General features: G+C 63.5%; 1 protein-coding gene across 2 annotated transcripts; it reads left to right on the forward strand.

The window, feature by feature from the left end:
* The first annotated feature begins 149 nt into the window (after positions 1 to 149).
* On the forward strand, positions 150 to 15,494 carry GPR161 (G protein-coupled receptor 161). Of its 2 annotated transcripts, none has more exons than XM_055123146.1 (6): positions 150 to 329; positions 8,884 to 9,286; positions 11,654 to 12,405; positions 13,790 to 13,894; positions 14,263 to 14,379; positions 15,085 to 15,494. In XM_055123146.1, the coding sequence occupies exons 2-6, from the start codon at positions 8,928 to 8,930 to the stop codon at positions 15,327 to 15,329; spliced, it is 1,578 nt and encodes a 525-aa protein (XP_054979121.1). In that variant the 5' UTR covers positions 150 to 329; positions 8,884 to 8,927; the 3' UTR covers positions 15,330 to 15,494. The 2 variants fall into 2 exon arrangements, with proteins under 2 accessions (XP_054979121.1, XP_054979122.1); XM_055123147.1 differs by lacking the exon at positions 150 to 329 and adding an exon at positions 3,035 to 3,390.
* Positions 15,495 to 15,774: the final 280 nt, after the last annotated feature.

Here is a 15,774-nt window from a genome sequence, read left to right on the forward strand (position 1 = left end):
ATACCTGTCCCTTGTCTCTTGCCCTCCTTTCTCCTTGCTTCTAAAAGCAATTTTTCTATTTGCTTCCACTTTCCTTCGTTCTTCCCTGCCAGGCCGGCAGCACGGACAGAAAATGCGGGAGGCTGGGGCGGGGGCGGGGGGTGCAGGAGGCGGGGAGCCGGGCCAAGCGCCCCCCAGGCGCCCTGAGCCCGGAGCGTCAGGCCTGCGTCCCGGTCCCGTCCCCGTCGCCCGCGCGGTGCTTCCCGGGCCAGGCCGGGCCGGGGGGGCGGGCTGGGGGGCCCAGGCCCCGCGGATGCTCGGACGCGCCGGGGAGGGATGAAGGGAAGAAGGTGAGCGGAGCAGCCCGGGCCGGGCCGGGCGGGCGGGGACGCTCCCGGGGTGATGGGGGAGGCGGGGACTCGGGGCGCGGGGTCCGGGGAGGCCCGAGGCGGGACCCGGCGGGCCGGGCGCGAACAAAGAGGGCGGCGATCGCACGGGGGGCCCGCGCCGGGCCGGGGGCGCCGCCGAGTTCCGGGGTCCGCGTGCGCGCGGCGGGCGGGGCGCGGCTGAAACCCGAGCGCGGGCCGGGCCGGCCGGAGGCAGGAAGCGGCGAGGCGGGAGCGGCCGGGCCCTGCGCTGCCGCGGCGGCGGCCGGGGTGAGCGGGCAGGAGGGCGCGGGCAGGGGGTGGGCAGGGGTCGCGGGCAGGGGGGTGCACGCGAAGGGGCGCACGCAGCGGGGGCGCACGTAGGGGCGCGCGGACCGGGTAGGGGGGCGCGGGAGGGGGGTGCGCAGGGGTGCGGGCAGGACAGGGGGACGCGGGTAGGGGGGGGTGGGCAGGGGGCCCGCGGGCACCAGCGGAGTTCGGGCAGAGCGCGGGTCCGGGGGCGCGGGTGGGTGGCCGGCTGGGGGGCGCGGGGCGCTGCGCATTGTGCCCGGCCCGGAGTCCCCGCCCTCCTCGGCGCCTTCTGCTCCCCCCCCCCGCCGCCCCACGACCCCTTTGGAGGGAGCCGGGGACTCGGTGGGGAGATCTGGGGGCGACCCGCCCGAAGCCCCTTTGGAGACGGCGCCCGGAGGGAGGTGGCACTCGGGCGCGCCAGGAGCGCGGCGGCTGGGGGCCCGGCCTGGTCCCCGGGCAGGGGTGGGGGGCGGAGAGAGCCAGGTGAGCCCCGTCCGCCCCCGCCCCCCTGCGGGGTGCGGGATGCGCGCCTCCGGGCGCCCCAGTTCTGCTCGAGGGAGAGTTGGGTTGTGTGTGTGGTGTGTGTGTCGCATGTGCATGTGTGTGTGCGCGCGCCTGTGTGCACGCCTGTGTGCCCGTGCGCGCGCCTGTTGGCGGGACCTCGCCGGCCCCGGGAGAAGGTGCGGGCCCCGCGCCCATCGCTGCGCGCCCGGCTGTGGGCACCGCGCCCGCTGCCGAGTGCTCCCTAGACCCTGGGCTGCGGGGGTCTCCCCAGGACCCCCCACCCACCCCGCCGGCGCCCCTCAGCCGCAGAGCTAGCAGCTTCCGACCTTCTGAGCTTGCTCGGGAGTTTTTTGTTTAATTTTTCGGGCCAAACCCGGCGATGCTCCTGGCTCTGCATTCAGGAATCACTCCTGGCGGGGCTCAGGGGACCCTAGGGGATGCTGGGAATCGAACCCGGGTCAGCCGCGTGCAAGGCAAACGCCCTCCCTGCTGTGTTTTTTTTTGGGGGGGTGGCATTTCCCCCCCACGTCTGTGTTCTGGAATCACTCTGGCTGGTGCTGGCGGGGACCCCACGGAATAGGAGATTGAATTGGTTTTTTTGTTTGTTTTTGGGTCACACCCGGCGATGCACAGGGGTTACTCCTGGCTCATGCACTCAGGAATAACTCCTGGCGGTGCTCGGGGAACCATATGGGAATCGAACCCCGGTCGGCCGCGTGCAAGGCAAACGCCCTACCCGCTGTGTTATTGCTCCAGCCCCCTGAATTGGGTTTTGCCGCCTTAGCCCCACGCTTTCGCTCCTGCCCTGTTAACTCGTTTTGGTTATTTACGGCCTGGAGAGGTACGGATGCTCAGATTGGGTAGGGATGGCCCCGGCCCCTGATATGCCAGGCACACTCCCTGAGCCCACCTCAGCCCACCTCGCTCCCCGCTGAGCAGCAGACACTGGACTTGGTGCTTTTTCTCTGGGGTCGCACCCGGCGATGCTCAGGGGTCCCTCCTGGCTCTGCACTCAGGGATCACTTCTGGTGGTGCTTGGGGGACCCTATGGGATGCCGGGGATCAAACCCGGACCAGCCACATGCAACGCCAACACCCTCCCTGCTCTGCTATAGCTCCTGCCCAGGGTTTCCTGTGAGCCACCCCCAGCCAGCAAGTTGTGCATTTTTTTTTTTTTTTGCCTTTTGGGTCACACCCGGCGATGCACAGGGGTTACTCCTGGATCATGCACTCAGGAATTACTCCTGGCAGTGCTCGGGGGACCCTATGGGATGCTGGGATTCGAACCTGGGTCGGCTCTGTGCAAGGCAAATGCCCTCCCCGCTGTGCTATCGCTCCAGCCCCAAGTTGTGCATTTTTTTATGGGGAGGGATCCTCGCATTTTAAAAACTGGCAACCCTGGGGCTGGCGCGATAGCACAGTGGGGAGAGCGTTTGCCTGGCACGCAACCGACCCAGGTTCGATTCCCAGCATCCCATAGAGTCCCCCGAGCACCGCCAAGGGTAATTCCTGAGTGCAGAGCCAGGAGGAACCCCTGAGCATTGCCGGGTGGGACCCAAAAAGAAAAAAATTAAAACTGGCAACCCAAAATTTTACGGGGATATCTGGGATGGGAGGTGACTCCTCAGCAGGCGGGAGGCTCAGGTCACTCCTGGGGGTCTTGGGGGCGCTTCCGCTGTGCCAGGCATCGAGTCCAGGCCCCCTGGGTGCAGAGCTGGTGCTCAGCCCTTTAGACGGTCTCTCGGGCCCTGCATTTTCATCCTTGTTAACGGACCAAAGATCCTTTTTCTTTCTTTTTGGGTCCCACCTGGCGATGCTCAGGGGTTCCTCCTGGCTCTGCACTCAGGGATCACTCCTGGCGGTGCTCGGGGGACCCTATGGGATGCTGGGAATCGAACCCGGGTTGGCCTCGTGCAAGGCAGACGCCCTCCCCACTATGCTATCGCTCTAGCCCAACAGATCAAATATCTTGCCCCCCCCTTTTTTTTTGGAGGGGGGATGCCTCCAGCTGGCAGTGCTCAGGGATCAGTCCCGGCAGGGCTGGGGCAGCCCCTTGGGGTGCTGGGAAATGAAGCCGGGTGAGCCGAAGGTGAGGCGAGGCCTAGCCTGCCCCTGGCCCCCGCGCCCCAATTCCCAACTTGGCTCTGGAAGGACGGGAGCGGAGCAGATAACGGGGCGAGGGTGTCCCTAGCGGCCTCCCCGCCGGCCCCGCTGTCTCCGGCCCCTGCAGGTACGTCTGCGTTGTTGGGGACCCGTTCTGGTTTGTTCTGTCCTGTGTGGGGGTCGCACCGGGTGGTCCTGGGGTTGCACCTGGGGCCGGGTGGAGGCTCAGCCTTCGAGCTCCGGGTGGACCTGATGGTTTGGGGAGAGCCAGGATGTCTCCCCGGGGGCGGCAGCAGCGGGGCTGGGGGGCTCTGCGGGCAGGGGGCACAGCCCCCTCCCGCCCACCAGCCCGGCAACTGCGGCCCTGGCTCCGGGGCTGACCGCCACCAGCGCTGCGGGGACCCGTGTGAGGCCAGAAGTTGCCACCCTGGGGGGTCTGTCCTCCACCCCGCTGCTGTTCACCCCCGATCACCGTCCACCTCCACCCTCCATCCAACCACATGCTCCGTCCATCCCCCTCTCCATCCACCCCTGCCCTCGATCCATCCCCCCTCCGCCCACCCCTGCCCTACTGTGAATCCCCAAGACCCGTCTGTCCCCTCCCTCTGCCCATCCCAACCTCTGGCCACCCCTGGTCTCTCCCCACCCTCCATTCGTGTCCAGCCCAGCCTGCCGCCCGCCCCCACTCCACTGCCCTTCGGTGGCCACTGGCCACCCCGCCCTCCGTCCATCCCTGCCTGCCTGCTGCCCGCATCTGCCCCAACTGTGTGTGGCAGCCCCCCCCGCTCCGTCCTGGGACCCCCCTGGGGTGGACAGCACAGTCCTGGGCCGGTCCCGGGCTCTGGGGTGGCGGGGGACAGCGTGGGGACCCCCATGGAGAGCAGCTTGGGCGGGAAAGGGGAGAGAGGGGCTCAGGGAGGGGACCCCAGGTGGAGGCTGGGGGACTGCGCTCCTTCCGTGCAGAGCAGGTGGTTGCTGGAAGCTTCTCCCACTCTTGACCCCTCGGCGGTCTGCTCTGAGGTGCAGACACGGGTCCCCCAGTGGCCCTGTCTGAAGTGGGTTTCGGGGCGCCCCTCACGGGGACACTTGACTAGGGGCTGTCCCGGCCTTTCAGCTCTTCCTGAGAGATGCGGCTGGAGTTTGGAGCAATAGCACAGCGGGGAGGGCGTTTGCCTTGCACGCGGCCGACCCGGGTTCTAATCCCAGCATCCCATAGGGTCCCCCGAGCACCGCCAGAAGTGATTCCTGAGTGCAGAGCCAGGAGGAACCCCTGTGCATTGCCGGGTGTGACCCAAAAACCAAAAAAAAAAAGAAAAAAAAATAGAGCCAGGAGGAACCCCTGAGCATTGCTGCGTGTGACCCAGAAAGCAAATAAATAAAATAAAATAAAAGAGGGGCTGGGGGGGAGGTAGGGTGACCCTGTTCACCCCTATGCCCCGGGGTGACTGAGGGATCCGGGTGGGAATCTGCACCCCAGGAAACTGTGAAGAAGGTTCAGGGGCCTGGTGCCGGCGTGCAGCGGGGAGGGCGTCCCCAACGCCAGGGTTCGGGGGACGAAAGGCGAAGGCCTTTGGGGCCGCCCCCCGGGGTCCCACGTCCAGTGGGTGCTCGGGGCGGTGCTGGACCAGCTCCCCTCCCGCGAGCCGCCTCCAGCCCAGCTTGGCTGTGAAAGGCCCCGGGCTGTGGCCAGCGGCCGCTCCCACGGCCCTCCCTTCCGGAACATTCTGGAAGCTCAAGCTGCTTCTGCGTCTGCTGCCCCGCCTCAGCCCTGGTGGTCCGTCCCCGCAGCCGGCTACCCTGGGGGGTGGGGGGCACGGACTTGATGAGGGCACGGGGTGCCACCGCCTCTGGGCCTGGCATGGGAGGCGCGGGGGCAGGGTCATGAGTCACAGCCCCCACCCCCCGCCCTCCGTGGGCGCCGAGCGAGCACTGGCCGCGGGCCCGGAGCCGCCCAGCGCCCCCCTCTTGCTGCCCCGGGTCCGCCCTGGGATTTGCTGGGGCTTGTGGGGCGCCCACGAGGGGGGACGGGGGGCGGGGCCGGCCGGCCCTGGGCGCGGCATCTCAGTGACCCAGAGTGTCCATGTCTCAGGAAGGGTGTTGGGGTGGCTCCAGGACGCCCCCCCTCCCCCGCGGCTCCCTGGAAGTTTTGTCTTCGCCCTGCCCCCCTTTTTTTCCTTTCTGTTTTTTGGGCCACACCCAGTGATGCTCAGGAATTGCTTCCAGCTCTGCTCTGGGAGGTCACTCCTAGCAGTGCTGGGGGCGGCCAGAGGAGGGGTGGAACTCGAACCCAGGACCCTTCAAGAAGTCCCTGGACGCCAACCCCCTTAGCTGTCAACTCAGCCTGAAAATCTTTTCTTTTTTCTTTGGTTTTTAAGTTTTACTTTTTGGGTCACACCCGGCGATGCACAGGGGTGACTCCTGGCTCTGCACTCAGGAATTAACTCCTGGTGGTGCTTGGGGGACCCTATGGGATGCTGGGAATCGAACCCAGGTCAGCTGTGTGCAAAGCAAATGCCCTCCCCGCTGTGCTATCGCTCCAGCCCCCTTTTTCCTTTTTTTAAAAAAAAATTTCCAGTGTGGGGGTGGAGAGGTGTGTTGGGTCCCACCCGGCGATGCTCAGGGGTTACTCCTGGCTCTGCACTCAGGAATCACTCCTGGCGGTGCTCGCGGGACCCTATGGGATGCCGGGGATCGAACCCGGGTTGGCCATGTTCCAGGCAAGAGCCCTCCCCGCAGGACCCCAAGCCCCTCACATGTTGGACTGCAGAGTTCAGGATGTGTCTGGGGCTGAGACTCGGATTAGGGGGACAGAGCCTGTTGCACCCGGGGTACCCCAACTTTGCACGCCGGCACTGCAAAGCAGCCACAAAGAGCCCCAACAACAGAAAAGCAAATGCAAGGGGCCGGCGTGATAGCACAGGGGGGCGGGTGGTTGCCTGGCATGCACGTGGCCGACCCGGGTCCCCCGAGCCCTGCCAGGAGTGATGCCCGAGTGCAGAGCCAGGAGTCAGCCCTGAGCACGCCGGGTGTGGCTCCAAAGCACAAACAAAATCGGATGAAAAATGCAGATGGCATTTGAGCACTGGAAGCTTCTAGAGGGCCAAGAGCTAACACAGGGTCGGCCGTGGCTCTACTTCCTTCCCCAGCCCTGCAGGACCCCCTCCTACCCGCCCCCAAACATCCTGCAAGCCCCCAAATATCCCTGGCCTGGACAGTCCCCAGCCAGCCCCTCGTCCCCGCCTGCAGGGGGTCCGGTTATGGAGACTCGCTGAGAGGATCCAGGCACCTCCAACCTCCAATTAGTAATTTAAGAAAAATGTCCATGCCTGGGGCTGGAGCGATAGCACAGTGGGGAGGGCGTTGGACTTGCACTCGGGCAACCCGGATTCGAGTCCCAGCATCCCATAGGGTCCCCTGAGCACCGCCAGCGGTAATTCCTGAGTGCAGAGCCAGGAGTAACCCCTGTGTATCGCCAGGTGTGACCCAAAAAGCAAAAAAAAAAAAAAAAAAAAAAAAAAATTGCCCATGTCTGTGCTCTTAACTTATAGTTAAGTATTACGGCACTTGGCCTGGCCCGTTTTGATGCCAGGGTAGCTCACAGCTTGCTCTGGGTCTGTCCCTCGTCATGAGACTGCTTTTGGGGTGCTAGGAAGTAAGGGCAACTGAGGCTTACGTCAAGTAAATATGACAGATGCCCTGGAGTAAATTTTTTTTTTTTTTGGTTTTTGGGTCACACCTGGTGATGCACAGGGGTTACTCCTGGCTCTGCACTCAGGAATTGCTCCTGGCGGTGCTGAGGGATGCAAGGATTTGAACCCGGGTCAGCTGCGTGCAAGGCAAACGCCCTACCCGCTATGCTATCACTCCAGCCCCAAATATTATTATTATTATTATTTAATTGCTTTTTGGGTCACACCCAGCGTTGCACAGGGGTTACTCCTGGCTCATGCACTCAGGAATTACTCCTGGCAGTGCTCGAGGGATCCTATGGGGTGCTGGGAATCGAACCTGGGTCGGCCGAGTGCAAGGCAAATGCCCTCCCAGCTGTGCTATCGCTCCAGCCCCGGAGTAAATATTATTTTGCAGTCAATTAAGTCCCATGTTACATAGTATAGCACCAACTGTCTTCCTGTGTCTATACAAAAAGGCCATTGCTAAATAAGCCATGCAAATGACATAAAGGAAAGGGAAAAGCACTATAGGATTATTAGTGCTTGGTGGAATTTTTTTTTAATTTAAAAAAATGTTGGGCCACACCTGATGGTGCTCTGGGATGACTCCCGGCTCTGTGCTCAGGAATCACTCCTGGTGGGGCTGGGGTGGTCGGGGGCGATGGACCCTATGGGATGCTGGGGATCGAACCCGGGTCAGCCGAGTGCAAGATAAATGCCCTCCCCTCTTTGCTCTCTCTTTGATCCCCCAGTTGGTAATTTTCTCTCTTAGTTGTTTTTTTGTTGTTGTTTTGCTTTTTGGGTCACACCCAGTGATACTCAGGGGTGACTCCTGGCTCTGCGCTCAGGAATTACTCCTGGCGGTGCTCGGGTGACCCTATGGGATGCTGGGAGTCGAACCCCGGTCAGCCGTGTGCAAGGCAAACACTGTCCCCGCTGTGCTGTCGCTCCAGCCCTCCCCCAGTTGGTAATTTCTAAGAGTTAAGGAAACCCAGAACCCACACATCTTACGGACACATTCCCCAAGGCCGTCACAGACCCACCTACCAACCGCCTTCCAGCTCGAGATTCTGCAACTCACATTGCATCAGGGGACAAAAGTGCAGAGAAACCAGAGCCATAGCACCTCGGGGAGGGCGTTGGCCTGGCACGCGGTAGACCCGGGGGGGTTCAATCCCCGGCATCCCATAGGGTCCCCCGAGCACCGCCAGGAGTGATCCCTGAGTGCAGAGCCAGGAGGAACCCCTGAGCATTGCCAAAAGTCTAATAAAGCTTGGGTTGGAGCCATAGCACAGCGGGGGGGAGGGCGTCGGCCTTACACGCGGCCGACCCGGGTTCGATTCCCAGCATCCCATAGGGTCCCCTGAGCACCTCCAGGGGTGATTCCTTGAGTGCAGGGTCAGGAGGGACCCCTGTGCATTGCCGGGTGTGACCCAAAAAGCGGAAAAAAAAGGGGGGGCTAAAAGGCAAAAAAAAAAGGACAAAAATGAAAAGGACAACTGCAGAGATGGTGTCTCAGCCCCGGGAAAGAGGTCCAAAAGGGACAAAAGAGGGGCTGGAGCGATAGCACAGCGGGGAGGGCGTTTGCCTTGCACGCGGCCGTCCCGGGTTCAATTCCCAGCATCCCATAGGGTCCCCTGAGCACCGCCAGGGGTAATTCTTGAGTGCAGAGCCAGGAGTGACCCCTGTGCATCGCCGGGTGGGACCCAAAAAGAAAAAAAAAAAGGGACAAGAGAAATGACCTGGGACTCGGGGGACACCCAGGGGCGGGATGCAGCCTGGGTGCCTCCTGCCTAGCACTGGGGCTGGAATTTGACCTCCCTCACCCCCGCCACATGCACACACACCACATTTGGGGGCCCTGGAGGCCGGGCTGGGGGAAAGAGGGGCGCAGCGGGCGCGGCCTCTAGGGGGCGCCCTGCTGAGCCGCCTGCCCGCCTTGCCCGCAGCGCTGCAGCATGCGGGGCCCTGCCCGCGCCTGGCCGCGCTGACCATGAGCGCCAACTCCTCCCTGGGCAACGCGACGCAGCAGCGGGGCGCGGGGGCCGGCGCGGCCGGCGTGGCCGAGTTCGTGGTCCTCGTGCTCATCACCGTGCTGGTGTGCCTGGGCAACCTGGTGGTGGCCGTGACGCTCTACAAGCGCTCCTACCTGCTGACGCTCAGCAACAAGTTCGTCTTCAGCCTCACGCTGTCCAACTTCCTGCTGGCCGTGCTGGTGCTGCCCTTCGTGGTCACCAGCGCGCTGCGCCGCGCCTGGATCTTCGGCGTCGTCTGGTGCAACTTCTCGGCGCTCCTCTACCTGCTCATCAGCTCGGCCAGCATGCTCACCCTGGGGGTCATCGCCGTTGACCGGTAAGCCTGGGGGGGTCACCCCGTGGCCACCCCACCCGTGGCCACCCCACCCGTGGCCACCCCACCCGTGGCCACCCCACCCGTGACCTGAGGTGTTCGGGAAGTTGCGTGTTTCTTTCTCTTTTTTTGCTTTTTGGATCCCACCCGGCGATGCTCATAGGTTCCTCCTGGCTCTGCACTCAGGAATTACCCCTGGCAGTGCTCAGGGGACCCTATGGGATGCTGGGAATTGAACCCGGGTCGGCCGCGTGCAAGGCCAACGCCCTCCCTGCTATGCTATCGCTCCAGCCCCCAGCTGCTGTTTGCACCCCTGTGCCTTGTGCTGTTCTCATCCCCCAACCCTCCTCCTCCCCACACACCTGGATGCTTTTTCTTCTTCTGGATTTTTTTTTTTTTTTTTTTTTTTTTGCTTTTTGGGTCACACCTGGTGATTCCTCCTGGCTCTGCACTCAGGAATCACTCCTGGCGGTGCTCGGGGGACCCTATGGGATGCCGGGGATCGAACCTGGGTCAGGGGACAGTATGGGATGCTGGAAATCGAACCCGGGTCGGGGGACCCTATGGGATGCTGGAAATTGAACCGGGTCGGGGGACCCTATGGGATGCTGGAAATTGAACCCGGGTCGGGGGACCCTATGGGATGCTGGAAATTGAACCCGGGTCGGGGGACCCTATGGGATGCTGGAAATTGAACCCGGGTCAGCCGTGTGCAGGGCAAATGCCCTCCCTGCTCTAGCACTCTCGCTCTAGCTCCTGTTTTTTTTTCCTTTTTTTGCTTTTTGGGTCACACCTGGCGATGCACAGGGGTTACTCCTGGCTCTGCACTCAGGAATCACCCCTGGCGGTGCTCGGGGGACCTTAATGGGATTCTGGGAATCGAACCCGGGTCGGCCGCATGCAAGGCTGACGGCCTCCCCACTGTGCTATTGCTCCTGCTCCCGGAGCTGAATTTTCAGGAGGGAAATCGTGGTGTCTCTGCTAGAGAAAACGCGGCCCAAGGGCTTTGGAGGGCACAGGAGCTGTAGTCTGTGCATTGCAACGCTGACCCATTTGTTGCTCTTGTTTTGAGGCCACACTAGGTGATGCTGAGGTTACTCCCAGCTCTGTGCTCAGGGGTCACTTCCGGTGGGTTCTGGGGACCCTATGGGATGCTGGAAATTGAACTCAGGTCTGTGCTATTGCTCGTCACCCGCCCCCCCGGCCCCCACGGTGATCAGTTTTACAGAGAAGGGGGCAGCTCTCAGCCCAAGTGTTCTTGTGATGGACAGTGGGTCCCTCTCACAGGGGTCGTGAGCCCCCCCGGGACCCCTTTCTGCACCCGATGAGAGCTGGCCGGTGTGCAGGAACCCGGCCAAGGAGACTATAAATACACTCCCTGGTGGCCAGGGCGAGTCTTGCTGTAAGATAAGGGGGTGCTGGCAAAGGCCAGGAGAGGGGCCCCGTGGAAGGGACAGACAACAGTGGTCATGTGCCCTGGCCGGCTGGCCTCCGGGGGCTGGGCTTCTTAAAGGGGTTACGGTGGTTTCCCCTCGTTGGAAAGTGAAGGCAGGAGCCGGGAAATGAGGCGAGACTCTGGGAGCTCAGGCGCCTGCTGGAGGCTACACGAAGGCGCCCCGGCCGTCTCCACACTAAAACCCTGAGCTGACCCTCGGGGGCTCCGTCCTGGGCATCCCCTTCAATCCCTGGGCGCAGGGGGAGTAACTGCAGGAGACGGCTGCAAGTGGCCAATTCGCAGCTGCATCCTTGACGTTACACGGGGTTTCTGGAGCTGCCCCCCACCCATCAGGGACAGTCGAGGTTCTGGGGAAAGGGGAGGCTGCAGGGCTGGAGCCGTAGCACAGCAGGGAGGGCGTTTGCCTTGCAAAAGCAGCTGACCTGGGTTCGATTCCCAGCATCCCATAGGGTCCCCTGAGCACCGCCAGGAGTAATTCCTGAGCGCAGAGTGCATCGCTGAGTGAGACCCGAAAAAGCAGAAGAAAAAAAAAAAAGGGAGGCTGGAGCAATAGCACAGCGTGGAGGGCGTTTGCCTTGCACGCAGCCAACCTGGGTTCGATTCCCAGCATCCCATATGGTCCCCTGAGCACCGCCAGGGGTGATTCCTGAGTGCATGAGCCAGGAGTAACCCCTGTGTATTGCTGGGTGTGACCCAAAAAGAAAAAAAAAAGGCGGGGGAGGCTTTATGCATGCGCGCACACACACTGGGTGTGACCCCCAAAAAAGGCGTGGGGGCTTTATGCATGCGCATGTGCGCACACACACACACACACACACACACACACACACACACACACACACACACACACACACACACACACACACACACCCTGGGCCAGCACTGAGCCCTGCCCCCGCCTCCGTTTCCCGCAGCTACTACGCCGTGCTGTACCCCATGGTGTACCCCATGAAGGTGACGGGGAACCGCGCCGTGATGGTGGTGGTGTACATCTGGCTGCACTCGCTGGTGGGCTGCCTGCCGCCGCTGTTCGGCTGGTCGGCCGTGGAGTTCGACGAATTCAAATGGATGTGCGTGGCGGCGTGGCACCGCGAGCCGGGCTACACGGCCTTCTGGCAGGTGTGGTGCGCGCTGCTGCCCTTCTCGGCCATGCTGGTGTGCTACGGGGTCATCTTCCGCGTGGCCCGCCTCAAAGCGCGCAAGGTGCACTGCGGGGCCGTGGTGGCGGCCGGCGAGGACGCGGCGGGTGGCGGCGGCGGGGGTGGCCGCAAGAACTCCAGCACGTCCACGTCGTCGTCGTCGGGCGGCGGGGCGGGCGGCCGGCGCCACGCGCTGCAGGCCGTGGCCTACTCGGCCAACCAGTGCAAGGCGCTGGTCACCATCCTGGTGGTCATCGGCGCCTTCACGGGCACCTGGGGCCCCTACATGCTGGTCATCACGTCCGAGGCGCTGTGGGGCAAGAACTCCGTGGCGCCCGCGCTGGAGACCTGGGCCACGTGGCTGTCCTTCTCCAGCGCCGCCTGCCACCCGCTCATCTACGGGCTGTGGAACAAGACGGTGCGCAAGGAGCTGCTGGGACTGTGCTTCGGGGACCGCTACTACCGTGAGCCCTTCGTGCCGCGCCCCTGCACCGCGCGCCTCTTCAGCGTGTCCACGCGCATCACAGGTGCGCGGCGGGGCGGGGGAGGGGTGGGGCGGGGTTTGCATGTTTGGACTTGGGGGCCACGTCCGGCAATGCTCGGGGCTCATGCACTCAAGCTCGCGCCACCCCGGCACTCTGAGCGCTGACGGGTGGCGCGCTCAGGGGCCCAATCACACCAGCGACTCCGGAGCCACCTCACCTGCCTTACCTGCTCGCGGGCGGGGCCGTCCGGGCCAGCCCAGGCTGGCAAGGCTGCAGCGGGCCAAATCCAGGCCCGTGAGCCAAATCCGGTTCCTTTCAGGACGTGGAACTCGAGTGGTTGGGGGAGTAGCCATGGATCCCCCAAATTTCCCAAGAGCACAGCTCTGAGCATCTTTTTTTGTGTGGGGGCCACATCTGGTGGTGCTCAGGGGTTGCTCCTGGCTCTGCACGCAGGGATCATTCCTGGCGGGGCTGCGGGGACTCTATGGGGATGAGGCCCGGGATCAACCTGCACCCGCGTGCCGGGCAAAAGCCCTCCCCGCTGGACTGTTACTCCGTGATTTATTTATTTATTTATTTTTGCCTTTTTTTTTTTTTTTTTGCTTTTTGGGTCACACCCAGCAATGCACAGGGGTTATTCCTGGCTCTGCACTCAGGAATCACCCCGGCGGTGCTCAGGGGACCATATGTGATGCTGGGATTTGAACCCGGATCGGCCGCATGCAAGGCAAACGCCCTACCCGCTGTGCTATCGCTCCAGCCCCATCCGTGATTTATTTTTTATTTAGAAAAATAACAACAGACCCCTTTTAATTAGGGGGCCAGAGAGGACAGTGGGCAAAAGGCCCGATTTGCACCGGCCAAGTTCCATCCTGAGTGCTGTGTATGGTACCCTCAGCCCCACCCTGGAGCCCCCCTCCAAGCCCCCCAGCTCAAAACAAAAACAAATAGAAAACAGCAGAACTGGGGGCTGGAGTGATAGCACAGCTGGCGGGGAATTTGCCTTTATTGCACGGGGCTGACCCGGGTTTGAACTCCCACCCGGAGAACCCCTATACCGCAGGGAATGTGGCCGCCCCCCCACCCTGTCTTGATCACTGTCCTGGTTCCGAGGGTCCAAGGCCCGCCAGCTAGGGCCCTGCAGCCTGTCCCTTGGTGCCACTTTTGCCTCTCCTGGGCCACCCTCACCATGGTGGGTGGTGCTGGACTTAGCCCTCCGTGGGGGGTCGCCCACTCCGTGGCCCCACACTTCCTGGGCGCCCAGGGGCCACTGTTACTTCTCTGCTCATTTCTTTCCTTCTCACCCTCCCTGCCACCGGGATCACCATCCCTGCACCCCCTCCCCGTGGGGAAGCCCCTGGGGGCCAGGGGCGTTGGGAGGGCCTGTGGGCGGGGCAGTAGGATCACAACCAGCTTTGCGTTTCAGATTTGGGCCTGTCCCCGCACCTCACGGCGCTCATGGCAGGCGGCCAGCCCCTGGGGAACAGCAGCAGCACCGGAGACACGGGCTTCAGCTGCTCCCAGGACTCAGGTGAGCCTGCCTGGCCTGGCCCCGCCCCATCCCGCCCCACCACGCCCAATCACTCCTGACCACGCCCCGCCACGCCCACCCACTCCCGACCACGCCCCTGCTGCATCACAGCCACGCCCAATCATTCCTGACCACGCCCCAATCACCCTTGACCACGCCCCTGCTGCATCACAGCCACACCCCAATCCTGATACGCCCCTGCCATATCAGTCACGCCCAATCATTCCTGACCACGCCCCAATCACCCTTGACCACGCCCCTGCTGCTTCATGGCCACACCCCACGTCCTGGACTGCACAGCTGGGCCTGGCAGAAGGGACGGGGGCACTAAGGGACCCAGGCTGCAGCCCACAACGTGCCCCTTGCAGGCACCGACGTGATGCTGCTGGAGGACTACCCCACTGAGGACGCGCCTTCCCACTGCATGTGCCCCCCCAGGAGGAGGAGCTCCGTGACCTTCGAAGACGAAGTGGAACAGGTCAAAGGTCAGCATCTGTAGCCTGAGGGGACTGCATCCTCCCCAACACATCCTCCCGCGCGAGCACTTGGCCCATCTCCCAAGCGCCTGGTCAGACACACATACACACACACACACACACACACACTCATAGATGCATAAGCACACGGGTATACACACTTAGGCACACATGAATGCACGCCTGCACACGCACTCCTGTGTGCTCATTTACACATGCATACATTTGCACACAGCTCCATGCGTGCCCACGGCTCCATCCACTTGCGCATGACACATCACACACACACGCGCGCGCGCGCGCGAGTGCCTCCATGCCCAGGCAGCAGAGGCCACCCTGTTGCGTCCCTCCTGGGCGTGAGGGTGGCAGCTGCTGACCGGCCGGGGATGGGGTGCAGGGACCCTCCCCTGAAGTGTCAGGGGTGGGGGTCCGTTGTCCCATGCCCTGAGATGGGCAGAGCGTGTGCAGAGTCCGTAAGTCCTGAGTCTGGACCCCGGCCCCCGGCCCCACTGACAGGCTCGGGGTGGGAAGGGGGCAGCAGAGGGACCCCTGGGGAAGAGGGGATGCCTGTGTGTCCAGGGCCGGGGGCGCAGCTGGACCCCCGTGTCTGCCCCACTGCTCAGAGCCCGTGTGACCTGGGCTCCCTGCAGAGCGTGAGCATGACAGGGCCGAGGCTCGCTGGGCCCTTGCTCACAGGCGCCGCCTTCTCCCCAGACGCTTCCAGAAACGCTGTCCTCCACGTCAAGGCCGACGTGCACAAGTCCCTGGACAGTTACGCCGCCAGCCTGGCCCGAGCCATCGAGGCCGAAGCCAAGATGAACCTGTTCGGGGAGGAGGCCCTGCCCGGGGTGCTGGTGGCCGTGCGGCCCGGCCCGGGGCCCGGCTTTGGGGGCCGCCGCGGGAGCAGGACGCCCGGCCCGCGGCCGCAGCTGCAGAGCATCGAGGAGGGGACATGCTGACCACACAGGCCGGGACCGGTCCTCCGAGCGGGCACCTCACGGCCCGACGGGGCTGGCTCTCGTCACCCACACCCCCGCGTCCAGTGCACTCTGGCCTGAGGCGCTGAGCCTCTCCCGCTGGGGCCTCACCCCAGGTGCCGGGAGGGCCACCCGCCCTCCACCCCCTCCATCCACTCCACAGCGGGCAGAAGGCTGGGGGAAGGGCCATTTCCAGGGGTGAAAGCGAGTCCCTTCCGGTCAGTGACCCAGACCTCACCAGGCCCTGGTCCATGGGACACTTGCTGGCCGGTACGTGCACACATGGGGTGTGAGGGGCCCCGGAAACAGGCTTGGGGGAGGGCCCCAGACAGCAACACCCCTCAGCCTTCAGCCCCCACGGAGACTGGCCTCTAGGAAAGGGGGTGGGGGGCTGGCGGAGCCCCAGCGAAGCTGTGGGGGAGAAGGG

The sequence above is a fragment of the Sorex araneus genome, chromosome X (assembly GCF_027595985.1).
Source record: "Sorex araneus isolate mSorAra2 chromosome X, mSorAra2.pri, whole genome shotgun sequence".
Classification (NCBI taxonomy): domain Eukaryota; kingdom Metazoa; phylum Chordata; class Mammalia; order Eulipotyphla; family Soricidae; genus Sorex; species Sorex araneus.

Excerpts from the sequence above, each read along its gene's own strand:
- GPR161 (XM_055123146.1), top strand. The coding sequence starts at position 8,928 with ATGAGCGCCAACTCCTCCCTGGGCAACGCGACGCAGCAGCGGGGCGCG. Across the intron at positions 9,287-11,653 it reads GGGGTCATCGCCGTTGACCG|CTACTACGCCGTGCTGTACC; the intron begins GTAAGCCTGGGG and ends CGTTTCCCGCAG. Across the intron at positions 13,895-14,262 it reads CAGCTGCTCCCAGGACTCAG|GCACCGACGTGATGCTGCTG; the intron begins GTGAGCCTGCCT and ends TGCCCCTTGCAG.